Source organism: Haemaphysalis longicornis, unplaced genomic scaffold (genome assembly GCF_048455015.1).
Source record: "Haemaphysalis longicornis isolate Haplotype H1 unplaced genomic scaffold, Haemaphysalis longicornis Haplotype H1 scaffold_6, whole genome shotgun sequence".
Classification (NCBI taxonomy): Eukaryota; Metazoa; Arthropoda; class Arachnida; order Ixodida; family Ixodidae; genus Haemaphysalis; species Haemaphysalis longicornis.
Window position 1 is genome coordinate 41,931,244 of NW_027526407.1, and position 25,398 is coordinate 41,956,641.

General features: G+C 44.5%; 1 protein-coding gene across 1 annotated transcript in view; it reads left to right on the forward strand.

Annotated features, from left to right (window-relative positions):
- LOC144142522 (catalase-like) overlaps positions 1 to 25,398 on the forward strand; it is a 67,643-nt gene that overhangs the window by 33,163 nt on the left and 9,082 nt on the right. The window contains exons 2-9 of the mRNA XM_077674102.1: positions 4,381 to 4,508; positions 6,905 to 7,056; positions 7,952 to 8,133; positions 9,167 to 9,346; positions 10,367 to 10,558; positions 14,640 to 14,792; positions 19,730 to 19,865; positions 23,327 to 23,475. Coding sequence (XP_077530228.1) covers positions 4,381 to 4,508; positions 6,905 to 7,056; positions 7,952 to 8,133; positions 9,167 to 9,346; positions 10,367 to 10,558; positions 14,640 to 14,792; positions 19,730 to 19,865; positions 23,327 to 23,475 — 1,272 coding nt within the window. The remainder of the gene's footprint in view (positions 1 to 4,380; positions 4,509 to 6,904; positions 7,057 to 7,951; positions 8,134 to 9,166; positions 9,347 to 10,366; positions 10,559 to 14,639; positions 14,793 to 19,729; positions 19,866 to 23,326; positions 23,476 to 25,398) is intronic.

Genomic DNA, 25,398 nt, shown 5'->3' on the forward strand with positions numbered 1-25,398 from the left:
CGCTCCAGTTAGTGCAGCGTGTCCATTTCTGATGACGGACCTCAAAATGTTGTGCCGGCAAACCAGACAAAACAGTGCCAAGTTTTACCTCCGCGCGTGAAAATAGCTGCCACTTTGGCAGCTATTGATTTTGTCCGCCTGAGCACTCTAGAGCACGGTGGCTTCCACCGTGCTCTAGATGATACGTCACTGACGCCACTGCTCTGCTTTCCATACACATCCCGCCCCTCCACACACCGAAATCTGACTGTTGCTTTTCGGGAGAGTGAGCACATTTATATTCGGGGTAGATGAAATCGAAGAACTACGGCACTGTTGGGCCTCCGTATATATGTCCGCACTGAAATTTCCCGTGACCAGCAGTCTATTTTAGGACGTACGAAAGCCTGTGCTGGTCGTGTCGAAATTTCTAAAAAAAAAAAAAAGCCTTCGCATCAAACTGCACTAAAGTTGTCTGTTGTCTGCACTGAAAGAATTGTCTGCAGCGAAATTGCCCGTGACCAGCACAGGCCTTTTTTAGGTACTAGAAAAGCCTACTCTGGTGAGCGGCAATTCTAAAGTCTTGTGATGGCCATGGGCAGTTTCAGTGCAGCCGTACGAATGCACGAGTGCCATGGTTATTTTTCATCTGTCCCAAATTCATATGTACTCAGCAGGCTGAGGGCACCAATGATCAAGAACAGCCGATCGTCGTCTATTCGTCAGTCTGTCTCGCTTTACCGGTGTTATAATTACGGGCAACCTCGCGGCGTCCAGATTCTACTAGATAACTGTTACGACTCCTTAAGTGTGGTTGCGCAACCTACGTGACAGGAATCTTGTGAGAGGGCACACTGCTCACACGGTCTCCTCTGAACTAAGTCCGTTATTTCAAGCGGGTCACGTCGAAGCGAAGGCTGTTTCGTTATCGCGTCTCGCGGGGGCATTGCTTCTTAATGCAAATGCAAGACTAACATTGCTTACTGTCGCCACCAACGACCGAGCCGGTTTTAGAGCTCCGACCTAACTACAACACTGAGAGACAAAAATCGTCTGCGACGCCTTCCACATGTTTAACGGTTCTGTGCGTGTCGTTCCCAGCTTCAGGCGAAAGGAAAACAAGAAAGTTAGCTGCTTTTTATTTCAAGGCAGTTTTCCGTTACTTCTGCAGGCAAGTCAGCGGACGGCACATCTGCTTTCAGCAGCAGACGTTCGTCACCGTAGCTGATATGCATTTGTTTCTTTTCGCACGGTCTACCAACCTTGAGACGGTATACCATGGCACGTGGCCGTGAATTGGGTTTTCCAGGTTGACGGCTTTTTTCTATTTTCTTGCTATTATATGCCGACCCGAGTTACTAAGCCGTCAGTGTCTGAAGGCCCCCACATTGGTTGCATACAAAAGACTACAACGACGGCCGTGAATTGCGAGCAGTCGCTGTTCAAAAAGGTGGGCCTAAATGTGGGTGCTCTCTTTTAACGTTTTAATGAGCGTTGCACACAAATGTTGTTCAGTGAAAATGTGTTCATTGGATTAAATGTGCAGATGTATGCCAATGACAAACAGCTGTAGATATGTGGTTGATGTTTTTTCAGTATGGCATCTGTCTTTCACTCTTGCATCGCTTCGTTCGCGTCGCTTTCGTGAAACCTTATTCAGCTAATGCAGTGGGGTCAACCTCAACTGTGGTAGCGGACCGAATAGACAAATGTAAATACCTAAAGGTCCGCTGATCGGGTTACGTTTTTTTCGCTGCTATGCGTGCCTGCCAGCACACTAATCATAGAATGACATTAGACGGTTGACCGCAACGTAAACATTTATGGCGTCGTTTATTCGTGTCAGTTTCGGTTTCGACAAAACAAACGCCAAGCGGCCGCCATGATAGAAGGTATCACGTGACGTCGCCATTCTTGCCGTACCGTACCGCTGCCGCTCTGGACGTGCGCGCTTGCGCGCGCCCATACCGGCCGATGTCTTCACCGTCCCCACGCGCCCTGGCAGCATGACATCAGTCCCAAAACCATGACGTGTACACACGCCGGAGCAGCGCGCGCCAACCACAGCCAGCGAGTCGGCTTCGTCACGAGAGCCCCGACGTCGGCAGTTTGGGGCAAGTAGCAGATGTCATGTCGGCCCGCTCTGGGCGATTGCAGTTGACACTCGCTGGGAGATATCTCCTGATAAAAAGGAAGCATTTTACATGGTTATCTCAGCTTTGAAATTTCGTGTCAGTAGTCCTTTAAGGTAGATTAAAGCGTTACGCAGATTTCTCGCGTAAAATATGCCAACTGGCCATGCATCACAAGGTAACGTTTGGCACGATCGAAGGGAGCCGAAATGGGCCCGGTTAATTTATGCAAAACACAGAACATAAGAATGAAGTTCTGAAGCTGCCGCGGCTGCACCTGACAACGCTTAGCTGCAACAAGTGATGAATGGTCTACCGCAGACACCGCCCTCGTAATAATCGGAAATGTGCATCTGTTTGAACGCTCCAATGCTAATTTTTGCGCTCGGACTGGAATGTCTTTTTTTTCCCTTTTATTTTTTCTTAAGCCTATTTACCGCTCGGAAGGCACGCCGCGTTTTTGAAACTTAGCCAGTAGCCTCAATTCGAGGTGTGCAAATATTCGAAACTTCAAGTACTTTGTAAATAGTGCTTGCTATACTTGAATTGGTCCGCAGCATGGTTTTACCATTCAATAAGTTTTCAATTAATTTGAAATTTAGGTCTAAGAGAATTGAAAGTTGGTTCTACCCCTGGTTCTACCGCACGTCGCCCCACCGCAAGGCATGCTTTCTTTTGGTTGGCTTTCCTGCACGACGCCAAAGTTGTGCAAAAAGAGCATACATGCGTAAGCCTCGTGAGAAATAAGCCCAGGGTATTACATCGATAAATGGCGTCCTTAAAAAATTTTCCCAAGTGAACCGCTATTCTGTTGGCGCTCAAACTTTACACGGGGGTCGCATTTTGTGGCCTATTTTGTTTAACACCAAGAATTAAAAATGGCACTTACCTGCCTATATAGAAAACTAAAAAAATTTCGCTTATGGCAATTCTGAGTGCCATCTTGGCGATCTTGTCCGCCATCGTAGTGTGGCGCCACCTAGGGTATACAGAATAAAACGCAATGCCTTTCGAACCTGCCGCAAACCGCCATCGCGCAAACTAGTTTTAAGACGGGCAGTTTGCGATGTAACACCTTTTATATGCTAATTGGTGGACGTACTGCACTGAAACGCTACTTGTCTAAAATTCATAATCCAGTTTCCCGTCAAAACAGTCGCGTAAAACCAAGAGATGTTACTCGGTGGCTTGCAGTATGCTCCTACAAGCAACTAGTATGCTACAGTGCCTATTCTAGCCACTATTATAAGTATGCCTAGCCTCTTTTCTAAGATCATAGGGACTGCAGATAGTCAATACACTGCCTGTATTGTGCAGCATGATAAACCTGCATTTCTTCATTCCAGAGAATGCCAAATTTGGTTGTGATTTGCCATCTTGTCTTCCTTACGATTTTTTGTTTGTTCTAGCACACTAAAGCAGATGTGTTCATTTTCGAAAATATTCTATTCAATTTGCAGTCTTTAACTATTCGTACTCTATTTGCTGTCCCAACTTTCACATATGCTAACCCATGGTTTCAATGGAAATTGTGGGAAATGGCTGCAACTTTTGTTCCAAACCAAGCAGACTTCTAGCACATTTGGGTACTCTGTTTATAGCCGTGAGAATTGAGTCCGCCACATAAGAGGTTTTTAACTGTAGAATGAGGCCCATATTCGTTTCTCATTTTTCATCAATATGGGTCTGCTTATGGTTGGGAAAATGAGCCATGAATAACATCCTAACGCACCTAACAAAAAAAAAAAAACTTGCTCGTTTGACATCCAAAAATAACCTGACCATGCAAAATTTTTGTTGTGTGTACATTAAGGTGCGCTGTTTCCTCAATGTTAACCTGGCATGTTTAAGTAGTGGTGCAGAGGGACTTACGAACCCGCTACCTGTTGCAACATACCATCTTTGCATCTCTCAAGAAATATCGGAGCGATCACTTCTTTTCTTTGTACTATATGAAAACTGGAGTTTGAATGCATTTTGCGAACGCATTTGTGATGTCAGTGGCATCTTGGGCTGCCTACTCATTTAGCTCTTTAGTGAAGACCACGTTGCTGGGGCAATGAGTCATGATGTATGTGCGATGTATGCTTGACTTGATGAAGCAATTCAAAGAAAATCATATGAAAAAATTACAACTGCCTCATATGAAGGTGACTTAAATGACGTGCTTAAATGACCACGGGGCTTAAGCCTGTTCATTTAAATTCTATGATCGCAAAGCGTATGCAAGCTGATGTGGAACTTTACTCTCCCACTTCTTTTGACCCAGCCTGTGCCCCTGACGACGTCCTGGGGAGCTCCTATTGGCGACAAGACCAATGTGCAGACGGCTGGTCCCCGGGGCCCTGTGCTGCTGCAGGATGTTGTCTTCCTCGACGAGATGGCGCACTTTGACAGGTGGGCTTGCCTTGCTCGCAGGGCATGAAAGGGCCCTTAATAAATGGTTTTATTGGAAAGATTTAGTGTTTTATAGTGCCCCCGAGCGCTTATCCGGCAGCAAACGATGCCGTATTCACTGAGAAATTCATCAGTTCAGGTTAAAATTTTGGTTTTCCCACCAAATAGTGTGTTTTTGTGGCGTCTGCCTTGAAGTCGTGAGGAGGGCGGCTATTCAAACAAACTTCTAATGCGTCATTCGGCTCTGCAGCCTTGTTTACCGTCGGTCCTCCCAGATGGCACTACCGTAGTCTGCCACGAACCGTTGTCCGCTGTTGCTTTGTTTTTGACCGCATTTGCACCTGGCTTGTTTTTGTTACGGTTGAAAGTAATCATTTCCTGAGACATAGTGTATGCTCTACAAACGGTCATGTTAGACTGTCACTTATGCCAATCTGCCAGTGTCGTGTAAGACAACTCCAAAGAGGCGGACTCGGCTAAAACGCCTTAGCTAAGACGAGCATAGTGCGCCCAGTATCAACAGCAGTGCGCATCGGTACTTCAAGTTTACGTGTTTACGTAACTTTCATTCTTGCTGCTGTAAACTGAATACGCGTTGCATTTAAGCGCAGATAGCTAGTTCGGCAAGCTTATCAGCTCTTCCTAATTTGTGTTTGCTTTTGCCGACCTCAGCCAATTGCATAGCTGGGCATATGACATCATGGGTTCTGTTGCGGGAAATGGGCTAGTGGGTCGAATGGGCATTCCCTGTTTTCCTCATTATATAGCTTATTTGAGGGAAGTGTGCATTAAAAGTGCTGTCAGAATGATTCTAACGAGGCAATCTTTGGAATGAGCCAAACTTGTGTTTTGTCTGCAATGTCTCATTGGAAGGTTGATCGCGAATGACCCCGGTGTTGACACAAATGAAGGCCAGAAGGGAATTGAAGCATGTGAGCCGTGTGTAAGATGTGATTAATGATTCCTATGTTAAATGATGATTTTGGTGTCATTATCCGTTACAAGCTAAGTTCTGAGCAATTCTTCTAGCATAATACATTTCAATACCCCATTGCTTCTCCTGTTCTTTTGCATCAGTAAATGTGACTGTTTTGTTCAGCACTCGCTACACAATTGACATTTTAAATGTTTTTTGAAGCATTCAACATCTCCTGGTTTCAGAGGGCTTATCGTCAAGCCCGGTGAAACATTGACAATGACTTGTTTTATTTTTTCTGTGAGTCGCGGGTACAGCACACATGTGCACCAAGAAAATGGTGTCCTAGCATTGCTGGTGTAAAAATAGAACTCCGATTTTGGTAAACAATCATTTCAAGAAATGTTTTTTTTTCTACCACACCCCGTGTAGTCGCAAACTGCCTTGCCAAGCTTGTTTGTAGAAAGTAAGGCGTAAATTGGTTTTAGGTAGACAAGTCCAGCTTGATTGCAGTTGCTAAATAAACTTACTAAACAACGGAAATGATAAATTGGTAATGTTGTTCTAACTATAGCTGTACGAGCACCTTATCTCTGTCTTGTGCCTAAGGGCAAAGGCTAAAGAGAGCCAGCAGTCGCTATTAGCGCAATATTTTTTTGTTGCCCATCACGCTGACCCAGTGGTTGCTGCTGAGCCCAGTGACACAGCTTCAATCCCGGCAGCCTCGCAGCCGCTTTTCTGATGGAGGCGAAAAGCAAAAACGCCAGCGTATTCGAGATTTTGGTGCACGTTAAAGATCCCCTTGTGGTCAATTAATCCAGAGCCCTCCACTATGGCGCACCTCTTTTACCAGGTAGCTTTGCCTTGTTAGACCTTTTGTCATTCATACAATTCATGCTGAATACAGATGAAACTTTAAACTAAGGCATGTTGTTATTTTAATTTTTCTCGCGCGGTGGTCGGGTCTCCTTGTTGATCAGTCCGTGACTCACGGGGACTGTCTTGTCTAAATTTGCAATCCCATATTTTTCTTCCACATGGACTCCTACACCTAGACTATACATGGTGAGTCTGGGAGCCGCACCCGCCACGGTGGCTGAGTGGCACAGGCATTGTGCTGTTGAGTTCAAGGTTGCGGGTTCGATTCCCGGTTGGAGCGGCTGCTTTCCTGATGGAGGGGAAAAGCAACAACGCCCGTTTGTACGAGATGTCGGCGCACGTTAAAGGTCCCCAGGTGGTCAAAATTAATCCGGAGCCCTCCACTACGGCGCGCCTCATTGCCTGCGTTGCGTTGGCGCGTTAAACCTACAGTCAATCAGTCAATCTGGGAGCCGTACACTGCCCACTGTTTCCCTGCGTTTCTATTTTCCTGCATTTCTTTGGTGCTAATCTGGTCAGAACTATATTCTCGTGGTGCTTTGTACATCGCCTCCAGGGGCATGGGAATGAGTCTGTGCGCGCTTTCTCGTGACTTGTGCAGGGAGCGTATTCCGGAGCGCGTTGTGCACGCCAAGGGAGCTGGGGCCTTCGGCTACTTTGAAGTGACCCACGACATCACCAAGTACACCAAGGCTTCCATCTTCAGTGCCGTGGGGAAAAAGACTCCCCTGGCTGTCCGATTCTCGACTGTCGGTGTGTGCCATTTCTTTTCTGAATTTTGGTTTTGCAAAACTTGGTGTTGCTAAATTAATTGGCAATCAGTCTTTAATGCATGCCATTGTTTGTCGAATACCCCCCACGGCCCCACCCGTGTAATGTTCTGCATTTGCACAAAAATGTGGTATTACTGGGGTTAACTCATTTGATCATAATTGCATGAATAGATATAATTGGTTGAATGAAATGTTAAACCACAATATTCAAGAATAGACAAACTAAACATAAATGGGGGCTTGCAGAATCAAAATGTGCATCTTGTACCTTGCAAAACGAAGACAAAAATAAGTCCTTAAAAGAATGATGCAAACACTAATGGACAAAATTATTAAAGCAGACCAACTATGTAACGCCCAGCATTTGCGCAACCATGCAGAATTGGAAGAGCAAACAGCGCAAGAATGCTACACAGTAGTACACAACTCCCTGAATTTCTGCAAATTTGAAACACAAAAGAAACCTCGCGTGCATCTGAGACAAAATATGAATACATGAACATCAGTACCGGTGTTCTTTTTATGTACAAAACTAGTCAACGATTTAAGCGGCACTTCTCCGATTTCCAGACTTCTACAAAAATTTGAAGATTGGTCCCAAAAATGGTGCAAAAAGCTTTTCACCTACAGTTACAGCTGTAGCTTTCAGCTACAGTTTTGTAAAAAAACAACGTAGATTTGAGGTGCTGAACACAAACTGTGACACCCATCAACTTGCAGTGGTTCATAATCCAGAAAAACTGAAATTCCCTAACCTTGACTTTGGTACTCCCAAAGGTGCAGGACTGTGCACAAGCACATTCGCAGCCCCTCATGCTAACTTTGTTGGCCCTGTTGGTATATTCATGATGGTTCCACTTCCTGTTGCTGTTCAGGCGGAGAGAGCGGCTCGGCTGATACCGTCCGTGACCCTCGTGGCTTCGCGGTGAAGTTCTACACTGATGAAGGCAACTGGGACCTTGTCGGCAACAACACGCCAATCTTCTTCATCCGAGACCCATTCCTCTTCCCCAGCTTCATCCACACACAGAAGCGAAACCCCGCCACCCACCTTAAGGTTTGAGCCGCCTCTACCTTCCCTTTTCTTCCTCTCTATTCTTTCTACTTTCTATTCTCTACTCTTAATTCTTCCTTGAGCTGCCTGGTTGTTTCTAATGAAGTTGCTAGGGCGGTAAACGCAGCGCAGCCCCATTTCCTGACTTTTGTGCTTTTTTTTCATCAAATCAACAAAATTAGATTGGAGACTACAGGCTACAAATGCTTAAATTTTAGTTTCAAGCAAATGAGTGTTAAGTTCGTATAATATCCAGAAAAGTTCTAGGCAGCTCCTGGCCTGCAAGGTTTTCGGCTGTTTATTCAACAAAGCATTGATTCCACTTGAACTTCTTCAACAATGAGACTTTGTGGTAAAGCAGCTAGTTGAATTGTGTGACAATTAGGAAATGTTAGCAGACTTTTGGGTCTTCTGAAACTTCAAACCCATTGTTCACCAGCACTATCAAGCTTTCATATTAACCTAGATATGTCGGTGTAGCCATCCACTAGTCTCTGAAAGCTTACCTGCCAATGCAACATTTTGACTTCTGCAATATGGCTTGGGAGTATTCGCCATCGAGAGAAGTTATTTGGCGTGGAACATTGCTTTTATTGTAACGAAACTCTGACTGAGGCAGTAGGGTGTTTCCAACCAGGAATTTGTGTAAAAAGTGTGCTTCCTTCAAGAATACTATTTCAGTCTTGTCAATCATTACTCCTCGAAAATCTTCCATTTTTATCCACGTGCTTTGCATAGAACCTGTGAAGCTTAATTTGCCAGTGTTGCATTCATGTGCAGTGGCATATGTTAGTTCCTGGTGTCACCTGTACACTGGAAGATTTCCGGGTTTGTGCCAAATGCAGGCTGCATCAATGCTTGGTTGATTAGCTGTTCGAAGCCACTAATAGCAGGTGGAAGCGGTGTGCTGTTGTGCTGAAAGTGCACATGCATAAATGTTTGCCGTGTCAGCTAGCTAAACCTGTAGGCGTAACTCTTTTTTCCCTGAGGTTTTATGACTATATGCTGATATTTGCTTCACTCTTCGATTCTCCAGGACGTGGACATGTTCTGGGACTTCATCAGCCTTCGTCCCGAGACCACGCACCAGGTCATGTTCCTGTTCTCCGACCGTGGCATTCCGGACGGCTACCGCCACATGAACGGCTACGGCTCCCACACCTTCAAGCTGGTCAATATCAAGGGCGAAGCTGTGTACTGCAAGTTCCACTACAAGGTTTGTGCCTACGTATTGGAAGACTTGCTATTGCAGCGTGTTACCGCATCCATAGTTTCATACTAACATATACTAGAGGGAAATCTGGCGATGCAATCGCGGGCCGCTGTGGGCGGCGCCATTGCAGCTAGCGACGTTCCTCGCCTACTTGGCTTGGCTAGCCATATGGCTTTTTTGTTTTGAAGCCAAAATCAATAAAAAAAGGGTAACCTTTTTTTCTCGCCTTCCTTTGCCGCCTTTTTTTCATCGCCGCCTGGTACTATAGTTTGTTTTCCTTGGCCTTGGCAGCTTTGCTCTCGTCTTTTACCCTCAATTTACTCAACCATGTCAGCCTTATCTCGTGTTCTCAAGGTGCGGGGCTAGCGTGCTATGAATAGCGCCGCACGGCATCGCACGGCACCTGGCTGGCGGGCGGGCTAGCTCAGACACTCTGTAGGAGAGGGGCTTGTTATTTAAAAATTTTATTTGCAAACCTTTAGCTAAAATTCATATGAGAACATGCTATATATGATAGTAGTTTAAAAAAGTTTTAGCCCATTTGGCTCGTAAGACCGTTTACAAGGCCGGCATTTACCCTTGGCCTCGATCATACAACACTTTCGCGCGATCCCTTGGAAGTCTTATTAATGGGGGTTTCACTGTATTATATTTCTTTTACTTAACTGTAATGTGCTTCTAAAACAATGTACAATTAAAAAATAAAATGAAATCTACAAATGTAGGCAAAGTATGGTTTGACCTATATTTTTAACTATGTAAGCAGATAAATAGAACACCTGAAAAATTCCATTTTATTGAGGGCTGCAATACTTTGCATGTCTTAAGAAAGCAAGCTGGAGACTTTTGTACACGGCTGGCACTGGAATTTCTTTTCTGCAATTTTTCTTTGCTGTACACCCATCCCTGTAGATGCCCCTACAATTGAAACATGTTCTGTCTTCATGATACGCAATAAGTGATGGTTGTGTTTGTCTTGGGAGCCAATAAAAGACAAATTCAGTTCTTCTGTCTCCCTTTCAGACTGACCAGAAGATCAAGAACCTGCCAGTGCAGAAGGCTGACGAAATGGCCTCCAAAGATCCGGACTACTCTATTCGTGATCTTTACAATGCCATTGCGAACAAGCAATATCCGACTTGGACCTTCTACATCCAAGTCATGACCTTTGACCAGGCCAAGACATGGAAGTTCAACCCGTTTGACCTGACCAAGGTAACTAACTGCTATTGGCGTTGCTGAGCCTATCATAACTACAGTAATTCCTCGTTATAACGAAGTCAGCGGGGCGGCCAAAAATTGTTATAAGCAGGATTTCGATATATGCAGCAACTTGAGAAAAGCTAACTCATTTGAACTTTACTTGCGCCGAAGCTGTGAGGAATCAAAACACAATGTATTCCGTGAAGCAAAACTTCATTAAGTTGCAAAAAAGGCAGCGAGCTTTGGCTGTTTCAAGCTCTTGGTGGGCGCGAGCAACTGTTGCTTTGGGCATTACTTTGGCCAAGCATTGCATGACGCTGCGAACACCGCACATAAAAGTGGCAGTGGACACTTTTACAGGGGGCGTGGGGGCGTCGCGGAAAGCTACAAGGGTTCCGCGCTGGAAAGCACCGCAAATGCAGTGAGTGGCTAGAGTTTGAGGTTGTATTTGTTGAGCCAAAAAAAAAAACGATTAACCGCTCATTGTGGGTGCACAGCGCAATCATAAAAACCAACCGGTCTTACACTAGGGGCTTTGCATGATGACTGGGCAATTTTTTTCCCGAGCTGTGCAGCCATTAAGACACAAGAGTTCTTTGGCGCTCTGCCGACACTGCTTATTTGTACGGTTCGAGCGTCGGTGTTTGCGCACCGCCGCGTCCGCCTCATTGACCAACGTCTAGGAACAAAATTCAATGACCCTACCACGAATTTTCACCGTTTGTTTAAAGTCGGATGGCGTGAATCGAGCATGACTGGCCCGAGAAAATCGCCGGGGAAACGCCAGCTTCGTTGACCCGCCATGTTGATAGCCTGACTTGTGCTGAGTCGCTGCCGCTCGGCGACGCCTCCGCTCGCCACTTCGCTCTAAGAATGTCAAGCTCTTCATGCTCTTCGAATATTGCGGCCTAAAATGCATGTTTGGGTTGGGACCAGAAGAAATTTCGTATAAAGTGATATTTCGAGTAAAGCGAGTTCGTTATAATGAGGGATTACAGTATTGTGCTGAAAGGGCTATGCAGACAAAACACAATTTTGTGTTATTCGAAAGATTTCGTGTTTCATGGTGCCCCCCGCGCTTGTCAGGAAGCAAACGATGCTTTATTCACCGAGAAATTAATCAATTTAAGCTAACATTTTGATTCTCCCGCCAAACTGTGTTTTCGCGACGTCTGCAATAACCCCATAAGAATTACTCTGCAACCGATTGCAAACCCTTGTTTGCCGCTAGTGAACCTAGATGGCGCCACCATACCGCCAAGGGCTGTTTTCTGCCTTTGCTTTGTTTTTGACCATATTTGTACCTGGCTTGTTTTTGTTAAGGTTAAAAATCGTCGTTTTGTGAAACGTGGTGCGCGCTCGACATACAGGGTCATGTAAGACAGTCTCTTACGCCAATCGGCCAGTGTTGTTTGAGACAACCCCGAAGCACTGCAGTGCTGTGCAGCTAAAACAAGCATAGTGTGCATAGCACCAACAGCAGTACACATCGGTACGTCTGTGTTTACGTGTACTTTCGTAACTTCCACTGTTTACCCTACCTTTCTTGCTGCTATAAAAAGAATGTGCCCTTAATTTAAGTGCACATAGCTCATTTGGCAAGCTTGTAAGCCCTGCCTAATTTGCGTTTGGTTTTGGCAGCCTCAGCTGACTGGGTATATGACATCTGGGTATATGACATCATGACATCACTGGGTATACGACCTCATTTGGTGGCCTCATGACTGGGCATAATGACATCATAGGTTCTGTTGCGGGAAATGAACTACTTGGTCTCATCGCCTTTTCCTTTTTTTTCCTTATTATATAGCTTATTCGAGCGAAGTGAAAATTAAAAGTCGTGTCAGTATGATTCTAACGAGGCAATCCTTCGAATGAGCCAAACTTGTGTTTTGTCTGCATGGCCCGAGTAACTTGCTGCACAAGGTTGTTTATTTCCATATTTCCTGGGGCATTTTTGCTTTGGTGCTGCTGCTACACATCCAGTTAGTTTGTAGTTCTGTGTGCATTCGGGACTAGACCGGTGAGATTAGTGCTCACTGCTCAGTATTTGTTAATCACTGATGCCCTTGCCTTCTTAAGTTCAACGCCATCCTGCTTGCTCAGGTAATGGACAGTTCACATAATAGTTTAATAACTTGTACTGCAGTGTCGTTTTAGTCATTTTAATGTAAATCTGGAGCTGTAGTTCCAATGTCCACAGTAAGATATTCCAATAGGATCCAAGCTCGCAATGTTGAGTGAAGCCATTGTAGTGTTTAATTATGGATACAGCTTTTTCAATCGTCAGCGTGTGACAGCTGATAGAAAAGTTGTATACATTTCTGGGTTCCCTTGAAATATCTTGTTGAACTCGAAGCGAGCTTTTCCTTAAGGTTTTGTGGGCCAATTTGTACATCTAATGGTTCGTCTATTGCAAAAACTAACACTAAGGCCGCATTAAAATTCCCTTATTACACAGCTACATCCGTAATAGTGGATCATGCATGATGTGAAGTGTTCCAATTCTAACAAAAACCAGCAAAGACAGCTTCAAAGCCAGCAATTGTGCAGGCTACATTGCTGTCTGAACTACTTCTAAGTCGGCGCCACCTTTATGCATACTAATGTAAATTTTTTGTGTGCCTGCTTTTGCTTTTTTGCAACACCTAGTACTTGTATAACAATGTATTAGTATCAGTCTTTTGCAAAACTGTGGCTTGCATTTGTTACCGTGATGTTTTCGTCGGTGATGGTAGCCACAGCACTATTCAAGTTTGGGCTGCTTTCAGCATATAATTGAGTAGCTTCATAAGCTAAGCTATCTACCATGCCGTCCACAAATTGGTTCGGACATCTACTGCTTTTAATCTGCATGCTGGGAAGCCACCAAATCCACATTAAAAGGTCTTGCTTGAAATGTACTGCTTTGCCTACTACAAGCTTCGGAGCACCTAAACTTGCGAACATGGATTGCCTAATGTTTTTTCAGGAGGTACCAGTACTATCCAAGCACTGTTAAAATAGGAATTTCAATTTAGATGTGGATTGAAGTGGTGCCCACAAAAAAATTTAACAACTTAAAAAAAACTGTCTTCAAACACGTGTACCCATGGCTGCTCATTTTTCTGGAACCAGGATGTAACTGATTGATAACCTAAAACTTTGAACAGTACAAGAATAGTGTTGCGGTTGGGAAACCTCTATTTATGGCGCTGTTTTACCATTGCAAGCTTTCAAAGGTTCAAAATTTACGAATAGAACAATCGAAGTTTGCTCTGGCGCACAACATTGCAATCTTTGGTTTGCTTTTTTGCACGACTCCAAAGCAATGCAAGGAAATTTGGCACGTCTAAGCCTTGTGCAAAACAAGTGCATGCTAACTGTGGTGTATGTTAGCTAAAGTGAAGCATGGCTAGCGTAGAATGCGAGCCGAAAAGAAGTTTCCTGTAAATGTATGGGGGCATAAGTGAGGAATAAAGTTACTACTTAGCTTGCAGTAAGATGTCATACCTTGGTGCTGTAAAAGTGAATTACCAGCTCTTCAGATAGCTGTACAGTATTCCTCTACTGCATCATTGATAACTTTGCTTATGTTGAATGGCGTTTTGGAGCTTTCAGGCTCTCACCGATGCCATTTGTAGTCAACCCGAAATGCAGTGCAGGAAAGCCAACTTTCTTTGATCATGATGGTCGTGGAGGAAGGGAAATTGGAACACTTCCCGTGGTCAGAATCTAACCTAGGTTTCTCGCGTTATGAAGGCGATTTCTATCCGATCGTGCCATTTCAGCACTGTTGATATTTGGAGGAGGGTGCATAGGCGTGCAAAAGTAGACAGAAAATGCACATTTCCATCTAAAGACGACCTTAACCATACATGTAACGTAAGAATCTCGTTACAACCATACTAATCATTGTGAATGAAAGGGCACGCTCCGGGTTGGTTCGTTTGGTGTTGAACTTGATTTTGGAAAGCTTCACGTTCCCCGTCGTTGTCGCTTCAACAGAGGGGTAGTTGATTTTTTAGTTTATATTTAACTTGGCAATAACGATGTACTGAAAGGGCCGCTACTCGGGGAAGATTTATACAACATACGTGCTCTCACTCCTCAGGTGTGGCCCCACAGCGAGTTCCCACTGATTCCGGTCGGCAAGTTGGTTCTGGACCGCAACCCCCAGAACTACTTCTCCGAGGTGGAGCAGTTGGCCTTCTGCCCCGCCAACTTGGTGCCAGGCATTGAGCCCAGTCCTGACAAGATGCTGCAGGTTGGTCTTACTATGCTGGTGATGAATACTGCAATGATGAAGTGTCTATCGCAGACGCCGTCTTCGTAATCCATCGCAAATGTTCGTCTGTTTGGACGCTCCAACACTAGTAAGTGCAGAGCACTTTAGGGGCTCGCCTTGTCGTTGTAGCTCGCTCGCTGGATTGAGTAGGGCCACACGGCGTTCCGTCGTAGTGGCTGTCGTCGTGGTGTCCCACAGAGGCTTCGAAAGCCAAGCGATTTATATCGTCATAAGCGTTCGAAACTTGCGAATCGCTGGTGCTTGTCATATATCTCCCCGTTGTTTAGCGCAAAGAAAACTGCAGGTACATTTGAGGCAAAATATGCGCAATTAACCTGCAGTGCTTGCATTCATTTAGTTAGAAACGCTCGTTGGGTTGGTTTTTACGGTAGTAAACGAAAAAAAGTGGCAGTACAATGCCGGCACGTGCAGGAGGAAGAGCAAGCACAAAAAAACAGAACTCCCACTGGCGCCGTTTCAGGCAGCGGGTGTGCAAGCACTGCGAAGGTGGGAAATTTGAATTGCATTGGGTGGTAGCAGTAAGCGGATAACAGCGCTACAGCCCATTATGGCAAATCACTGCTCTGCACTTCCGACAGCTTTCACATTGAGTGGAACGGCTTTAATTTTTGTAATATCCACATTATCTGCAAGACAAACTTTTTCTACCGTGGTTGTATGATCAAGTTGCCTGAGTTGTGGGCTTTTGGTGTTCTCATGAGAAACTTTGAAATCGACACAATGGATGGTTACGCTTGATATCGATGCTGTTACGGAAGTCCTATCTTTTCATTTAAACTGTTTCTACGTTGGCTGTGTGAAATTAAACCAGCTAGCCTTATTGCAAGCATTGGTTGGCAAATTGCATTTTCAGTTTGCTTTTGAACTAAATTTTTCAGTGACCACTCACAATCTCTACCTCTTGAAACACTATTTCTGTATAGTCTGCTGGAAAAAAAAAAAGTGATGCAAAATACAACAGCTGAAATACGCGCGTGGACGCCGCAAGCGGTTGGCAAAAATTGGCGATTTTGAGCGCAAAAGTAGGTACTTTGACCGATATTGCATGTACATGGTACAGACACTTTTTTCTTTCTACACGCCTGCAGTACCTCTGCACAGTGTTCGCTCAAGGGCAAAGAATCGACTAAAGTTTCCGAAGCTTAGCAACAGCACTTGGAAAAGGCCTAGTGCATGCGGTCAAGTGTGTAAAGATGCATAAGCTGAGCAAATAAAGCAAGATTATAGGTAGAAGCAATTATTAACCAGCTATAAAAATTGGTCGTGGCCATCAGAATCTTCTAGGCTCTTTTAAATCTCCTTGTGACGAGGCAGGTTTACCCGAAACTGTTCGTCAAACAAATCGGATCGCTGCCTGACATTCCCCAAGGCAGCTTCCACATTTTATTTTAGTCTGGCCATTGAAACAACTGATAGAAAATCTGATGACAAACAGCTGTGAAATCGAAAGTTAGACCAGTTGGACTGCGCACGGCCACCGGCAGATTGCACACAATGGATGGGAACAAACTCCCCTTTCCCTTTTTCACCGAACGGAATGGGAACGATGCATGCGTGGGAATAATAGACTGAACTTCACTGAACCAGAGTTCTTTATTACATAAAAAAATTCCCCCGCATTCCCCCGAAGGGGAGTATGAGGAAGTGCGAAGCACGGGGTGATGCTATGAGGGGGAGTTTGTTGAAGCTTGGTGGCATTTTGCCCGTTAATTACATTAACACCCCCTCATGATCACGTTCGGCTTAACAAGCCTCGTTTGTCCCTCTGCGGAAATCTTGGTGAATTAACGTGTATGTTCGAGAGGAGGAGCGCACCGCACCGCACCGCAGCTGCGAAGCGCCGACCGGAGTGAAGGGAGAGGAGGCGCAGTCACGTGAGAGAATGCAGAACTAGCGGGTTTGTAGTATCACGTGTACACCACACAGTTATCAAGCCGCTATAACGCCGCTGAGTCGCCAACGCACGCCGCTGACGACGTAGTTTGAATGCGTTAAAGATATAAGGCGCGTTACTAACACTGATATCAACGTCGCGTCCGTGGCTTAGTCGGTAGAGCGTCGCGCTGCGGCCGCAAAGTCCGCAGATCGAAACCTGGCGCCGGATGCTGTTTTTTTATATAGTGTAGTGGCCTGGCTGGCGCGCCGAGAGAGGTTGTTGCGAGCTGGAGAGTAGTAAAGGGGCTTTAGGAGAGTAGGCGAGGGGGGAGAGGAGGCGCTATGCGAGCGCGACGATTCAGGCTCGCTTAAGAAGTGCATTCGCACTTATTCCTGGCCAGTCTCCCACGTGGGTATGTGCCATGTTAGCGGCCAGGCAGCGCGCACCCATCTCCCTCCGTTGCTAAGGAAGACGAAAAGCGCGCGCACCCGCAGCTGTTGCTATGCGGATGGCGGAAGGTTCGGGGTCGCTTATAAAGTGCATTCGCACTTAAAAAACTGACGAGGGCACACTCGACTCCGGGTGCACCACTTCGCACATTCGGTAGTGCTGTTCAATCTCACCGGAGTCGCGTTTATAGGCAGCGGCCTTGTTCTTAACGGTAGAGCGGACCATCTGCTTAGACAGCCCTGTACTTCTGGCAATGTCTGCCTGTTGTTCCCTATGTTTGACAGCGTTATTTATGCTTAACTTATCCGACAGTGAAATCGGCTACCCTGTCGTCGCACAAAAAGAAAACAAGGCCACTGGCACTGGCTTGGCTGCGCCAACGACCCGGCTGGAAACAATGTTTCCAGACATAACAGTTCTCCAGACATAACAGTTCTCCAGACATAACAGACTGTGCGAGCATTGTCTGTCCATCCAGAACTCTTCCCTTCCTAACTTGGCTTCTCACTGTGACACGTGTGGTTGTACACTGCCTTTGTCTGACACAACCGTGTTGTTAAAACACATTAATCAGCATACAAAGGAGGTGTCGGAGCCTTTTTACATATCTAAAAATTGTAAATCCTGCATAAGCCAACCTTTTGTGACCTTGCACAAAAGTGACCTCTGTTATCTTGCAGAACATGTGACTTCACAAGTTGCAGGCTTGTGTATTGATCCCTTCTGGAATGGAACTGTGTTGACATGCACGGTTTTTGTATATGTTTACTTTTTTATAAAAAATTTTGGTTGTGAGTGCAGCGCTGTATGTAGCTTTCCTTATCCTCGTCTTTCTTGCGCTGGTTGTTTTTTCTGAACCCGTACCAACTCTCCCAACTTGCCATCTTGATGTGAATATATCTCATTGTTTTAATGTACTATCTTACGTGGGTTGAACAGATTTCCTGTTGCATGTTTGGTTCGCTTGTTTACACCTCCAAAGGCGGGGTAGCTTGGTCAGACCCACAAACGTGCTTTCTTTTTCCTTCACCAATTTTGTAAGAAACCTTTTGTCAAAGTTTAGGGCTCCTTGTAATTTATTTGTAACTATGCACACACGTATCAAAAGAAATGGGAGGTTGAACTATTCACTTTTGAAGGCCAGTCGGAGGCACACGCGAGAGGTCAAAAGTCACGCATTTTTGTCACGCACCATAAAGGGGCTAACCTTTTTGGTTCTCTTTAAATTAAGCCCTCCTTAAGTTCTAGTTCCTTTCAACTTCTCGCCTTAACTACAATGCCCAGGTGTTGAGGTTTTGGCACGTGTTGAAGATCCCATGTGGCCTGAATGAATCCGAAACACTCCGAGACACAACTTTTGAACCCAAATTTTGGCGTTTGAAGTCGGCTGCTTTTTTTGTTTCGGACAAGCGAGGGAGAAAACCCACAATGCATCGATTATTTGGAGTTGTCAATGAGGCATTCACCAGGGGGTGGTCTGTGCAGGGATGTACATGGGTAATTAGTTAAACCTGTGCATGCTAGCCACAGTGCGAGTGCCACCTATATCGATGGCTGTTTTGTGCAGTGAGCAGATTTTTCTGAAGAGTTGAAACTTGGGAGCATAAAAGGTTTGGGCGTGTTGGTTTGTAGTAACGCAAAAAACATAGTGCAGTAACAACAGAGCGTTTGTCCCGTCCTCACTTCGTCCTCGGTAGTTACTACGCTATGCTTTCAGTGCGAGTTTACACTTGGGCTGGTTGGTAGATTACTTAGAAGGATGCGGCAGTGCAACAAATGATATGGAACGAGAATACAAGCACTTGCACTTTGTCCAGTGTAACTGTTTGTATTCTTCTCGTTCAGTCTCACCTGTTGCACTTCCACTTTCTTCTGAAGATATTTCTGGCCACAAGTTTTGGTGGGCCCTGTCCCTACTGTGTAACCACATGCCAATATAGCCGCTGCTTACTGTACACTTTGTCACATGTAATGACACTTCAAACTTTTTGTTTTAAAATTGCAGGCATCTATTTTTGTAAACTGCAGCAAGCTCTGAGCTGCAGCACAGGGAAATGTTTAGCTAAACCTGACAATTTTAGCGAAGAGTACGAGGACGCGGGTTAGATTCCCGGCCGCGGCGTCCACTTTTCTGGTGGAGGCGAAAAGCAAAAACGCCCATGTGCTTGAGATTTCAGCGCATGTTAAAGATCCCCACGTGGTCAAAATTAATCCGGAGCCCTCCACTATGGCGCACCTCATCGCCTGTGCACCATCGGCTTGTTTAACCCCACAATCGATCAAATCAAGACAATTGTAGCCAAGGCAATTTTCATTTCACTTGACAGTCGCTTATGCGTTAATTCAAAACACATCTTCTCAGAGTTAAATCTTGTATTTTTTTTAGTGTCGAGGAACAAATGTTGAGGAAACCTTAGTAGCAGTGCGAGGAATGTATGAAGTAGAATGAAGCATTTGCCGATTAGGCTCCTTTAGAGCCGTGGATATTTGCAGTCCACAGTGGAAAAATGCGTCTTCTTTTTGGTTTAACAAGGGTGCCAATCCTACGAACCCTCTTCTTTCTTTTCAGGGACGTCTGTTCTCGTACAGCGACACGCACCGCCACCGCCTTGGACCGAACTTCATGCAGATCCCTGTGAACTGCCCGTACAAGGCCAGCGACAGGAACTACGAGCGGGATGGCTTCATGAACATCCAGAAACAAGGTAGGTATCCATTTTGTTCCTGAAGCTAACTCTTTGGGCATTAGAACTAGCTGTTCAGTGAGTGTCTGCAAAAAAAGCTGGTTGTGGAGTTTTTTGGATTGCTTAAACTTCAGGTAAACACTGCCTTCCCGCAGAATAACATGTACACTCATCATCAAAAGTATCTAGGCCATGCCAGACATTTTGAGATCGCTGTCATTAGGAACATTCAAGTGCGGCTGCAATATTTTATGCCAGTAAGAAAACAAACTGGTTTTCCTAGCTTACGGGCATAAAGCATTTGTCTGAATCTAGAAGTAAGCTTCCGTAGATGTAAGCTCCCGTGTTGGCCCGTAAATTTTTAGCCTGGCCCAGAAACTTCTGATACTGTACCCTCCAGCTGCGTTCCACTGGATTCAGTAAAGCCGTACAAGTTGCCTTCATGTTGGTTTATGTAGAAAATGACACCACTTCAAGTTACACGAGGAGGCACAAATTCCAGCGACAGGATGATTTTACAAGCAGAGTTCAGAGATTAATGATTAGTAAAAACCCGTTAAAGCATGCAAGGCGCAGTTGTTTTGATGCAGGTGACATGAGTGGTTTTGAGGATATGGCGGCATCGCACAGGTTTGGGAAAAGGCTGGTTTCTCATTAATCAAACGTAATGCGAACGGTTGAGCTGGTAAACACAAGGTTAAGGGTGGACACTGCTTTTAATCTTTTTTAGTTTTTAAATAAACTTTGTGAAACTTGTCAATCTTGCAGCTTTTTCTCCGCCGATTTCAAATATGGCATTTTTTTTTTAGTTGGCCAATCAGTTCCCGAGGTAATTAGATGTAATCAGCCATTTTTGGAGGAACAATAGACAAAACAGTGTTGGTCATAAAACTGTGATCTTTACATTTTCCAACACTATGAACCCTGGTAAGTGCAATAAGACAATCAGTTTTTTGATGCATCGCTTGGAACTAATTTTACAGCTCGTTAAACTTTGGTGTTTGAAATGGGCGCTCAAAATGGTCCCTTGCCACTGGCGCCACCAAAGTTTAATGAGCTGTAAAATTAGTTCTAAGTGATGCATCAAAAAACTGATTCTCTTATTGCACTCACCAGGGTTCATAGTGCTGAAAAATGTAAAGATTAGTTTCATGACCAACACCATTTTGTCTATGGTTTCTCCAAAAATGGTTAATTACCTCTAATTATCTCGAACTAATTGGTGAACTAAAAAAAATAACGCCATATTTGAAGTCTGTGGGGGGAAAACCAGCAAGACTGACAAATTTCAGTTTACTTCAAAATTAAAGTTTTTATTAAGAGCAGTGTCCCCCCTTAAGGTAAATTCACAACGGGAATTCTGAATTTGCTCTTTTAAAAGCTGCCATCATTCTGTGTTGCTCAGATTTTGTACTAACAACGCATGGTAGTCTGAATTTGTCGCTGCTTTTTGTGGCATTCTGGGATCATGTCCTTTCAAAAGCAGTGAGGCTCTTAAAATGTTTCGGGACAGGAAAGCTACTTCTTTTGGTATTTCTGACAATTTGTCACCAAAAAAAATGAGGCTGTGACTACCTCTTTGTTCAGTTTACCTGAAGGTCTCAGCAGACAACCACCCAGCCCTGTAAAAAAGTTTGACTGAAAAATATGCTGCATAATTAATGAATTCACCGCAGGACCTCGATAACTGTTACAGATGGAGCAAGCACGTAGCTCACTTCTTCCAGGTGCGAAATTTGGAATGTAACCAGCTTAACACTCTGTTGGGGAAATGGGGCAACAGACAGTTGTATCAAATCAGCTGCAGTCAGTATAGCAAGATATGACTCCTAGCGTTTACGAGCAGGGCATGCAATTGCTTGGTCTTACTGTTCTAAATCAATTCTTGTATGTGAGAACAAAATTATGGCCCTCTACACCAACCCCCTGAGTACAGTTTTTTAAACTAGTGCCTCCTTTACAAATCCTTCTCATCTCTTTCATCATTGTCATGGCGCTCTTTGCCTTTGTCGGCCTTGCACCATTAAACCCAAAATCATCATCAAAATTTGAATTGTGCTGTGATATTTTTAACAGCCATGATAACAGTAAACAAATCATTCTTGTAGCTCGTGATCATTGGCTTCTGAAAAAGAAAAAAAGCAGATGTAAAATCCTAATGTTGTGTGAATTGAATCACTTATCTACAGTGGCTGGTGGTAGTAGATGGGTTGATTTGCGGCCTGCAGCAAATTTTGTTAAAGTTCCTCCAGAACGTTATTGTTTTTTTTTTCATAGCTATGGCTTCAGTACAGACGGTGCAAAAACATTACGTGTAACCTAGCTTGACCCTCTGTTGGCAAAATGGGGCAACAGAAAATTGCATCAAATCAGCTGCAGTCAGTATAGCAATCGCTTTGTTCACACACATGAGAATTGATTCTGAACAGGAAGACAGAGTTTGAATTGTGCTATCGTATTTTCAACAGCCACGATTACAATGAACACGTCGTTCTTGCATCTTGCGAATACAGTAGCCTACCATTTTTTGGGAGTCTCAAAATTCAAACTTGCTGGATATTTTGGACTTTCTTGATGAACCGTCAGTTGTGTTAGGGTAATGATTCACGTATTTTTCTGACTTCCCTTTTATTCGGGCTATTTCTTGTTCCCCTCCAGGTCTGAAAAATAGGTCGGCTGCTGTATTATCTTCTGAAAAACACGGCTGCGAAAGCCTGGTGCTATGTGAACTGAATCAGACGTGTTATCTACAGCGGCTAGTGACGGTAGACAGGTTGATTTGCAGCCTGCTGCAAGTTCCTTTAAAGTTCCTTGATGATGGTTAGATGTTAATGGCGCAAGGCCAACTGGGGCAAAGAGCGCCAAAACGATGGTTATATATGAGAGGTGAAATCGTAAACACTAAGATAAGTCGGCAAGAACAAAAATAAAATCTGCAAGCGACAATGAGCATGGCATGGCCAGGGAGTGATCATTCGTGGTATGAAATTAGGTCTAAAAATTTAACTTCTAAATATTTAAAAATGCGCTTGATAAAAAACATGGGATCATCAGACAGGAAAAATGCTGGGTGTAATGGGATGTGTAGTCAGTATAGTTGTGGGAAGTGTTTGCATCGTGTTGTGTCAAGTGCCTTGCATTGAATGAGTGTGAACGATGGATAGGGCCTCTCCACACCTGCTACACAGAGGTCAAAGTTAAAGTTAAATTTTCTTGGTGGTAAGGTTACAGTTTCTTCACAACATTATTTTATAGCTCTGACTTCAGTACAGGAGCTGCAAGAACATTATTTTTACTGCTGGTTTGCTATTGCAGTTTTCTGATAAACTTTTCTTCTCCATCGGGGTAGCTAGCTTTATAGCTTCTCATTTCCAGCGCTTTGGTTGAGGCGAAAACGTTTAGAATGATGCACTACCTGCAATCTTTAATTGACCTCGTGCTCTCCCATCATTTACAACATGGCGTCCTATGGCTTCTCGCAGACGGAGCCCCCAACTACTTCCCGAACAGCTTCCACGGCCCCGTGGACAACCCGAAGTGGAAGGAGGCCCGCCACGAACTTACGGGTGATGTGGACCGCTGGAACAGCGCTGACGAGGACAACTTCACCCAGCCGGGCAACTTCTGGAAGGTTAGTCTTGCGTCAATCTCCGATGGATTTATAGTCCACTCGAATTTGTAGTCCACCCAAGTTTAGTCTTTCGCCTCTGAATTTGATGCGAGGTGCGTTGGTGGAGAGAGGGCATGTTACAAAAGTGGGCTAGCAAGTCCAAGTGTTCAATATTCTTTCCAGTGATGCGCACTATATGTGATGTGATGTGCACTCTAGTGATGTGCGCTATAATTTTGTGCACTGTTAAAAACAAGCATAACTTGTAATTAAATCACAGTTATCTAGTTACCTCTAATTAATATCTTAAATGTTAAAACAAGCAGCTGCTCATTGCATTTAAAAAAAAATGGGAATGATAGTCATAGTTTTGTTATCCTAGTATGGTGTTTACTATTATAGGTGGTAAAATGTGTTGTGGTGTTTTGTGTACGCTTTATATCTGATATAAGGATTGGAATGTGGCCCAGTAGGAAGCACATTTAAAGGGTAGACTCTTTAGATTATGCAAACATTATCAGGGGTTAAATGCATGAGAGAGAGAGAGAGAGAGAGAGAGAGAGAGAGAGAGAGAGAGAGAGGAGAGAGAGAGAGAGAGAGAGAGAGAGAGAGAGAGAGAGAGAGAGAGAGAGAGAGAGAGAGAGAGAGAGAGAGAGAGAGATCATGTGCAGTCCTGGCACTGTCTGCTAAGTCAACCAAGATCATCTGGTCACCGAGGCTCGAGCTTACATTAACATCTTCTTCCAATGCTCACGGGAAGGGTTGGGAATGGAGGGACTGTCGGGATTTCGGTCGCACACCCAGACGATGTCATAGAATGCGTCTGAATTGCCGCAAAACGCACACCCAGGGAGTATTGTGTGGGGAATAGATGATTTAGTCGTACTGTATTTGGGAATGTGTTTGTTTGAATTCGTCTTAATGTGTGTTCCTGCATTTTAGACAAACTGCGTTGGGTTGGGGGGGGAAAGGTCCTTCTACTAATCTATAATATTGGGTTATTTCTTGGAAGGTCTCAGTCGGCATTGCTCCTTCTTTGGGGCCTGGTTGGTGAGTGTGGGCCATTGCATGGGCTGTGTCGTTGCCCAGGAGATTTGAGTGGGCGGGGGTCCAGACGAGTCTGACCGTGCAAGAGGGAGGGGTTTTGCTCAGGAGGCTGCAGTGCTGTTGAAGACGTGAAGCTTTAGCAGTTTTTCTGTATTTGAGGATCCCAGATAACAGGTGACACTATGCAACCAAAAGTAACAGTTCAGTCATCAGTGAAATTCGTGCTGATATAGGGTTAAATTGTATGTAGGTTTTTATCTGGTGGGATGTATGCATCAGGAAATTTTAATATATTCTGTAACAGAATGGCTTGCGTCTTGTTCATAGCATGGGACATTTTGTTTTTGCAAATGCCTCCTCTCTGTACGTTTGCACCTCTCTAACAGAAAATGGAAAAATATTCTTGTTTAAAATCTTGAAACCATTTTACAGGCCCTGAGAATGGCCAAGTTCTACTAATTTTCGGTTTTTTCCCTGCAGTGTACACAGGCAATGATTTTAATAAACTGCTAGATAGTCTTAATGCCAACAAGGCTTATTGTATGTTAAGTCTGTTCACCTGCTCTCAGTTTGGCAGCTGTTATCTAAAGATACATTGCCAGCATTGAACACGACTGCTGTGATGGCTTTGCTATAGTCAATCTGGTTTAGTTGTTTGCCTATAAACCTTCCTGGACGTATGACAGCACTTCAACCCACCCTACTTATGTTCTTGGCATCTGCAAGAGGCCAAGGGACCAGCATGCAATTTGGATCTGCAATCCAAGAATGAAATTTTGCAACAAGGTCGAGAACTGGGCTAGTTGGTATACATTCATGATTTACCAGCGCAAATTAAATGGGACAAGAGAGGAGTACACAACACGAATGAAATTTTGGTCTGCAGTCTAAATTTCT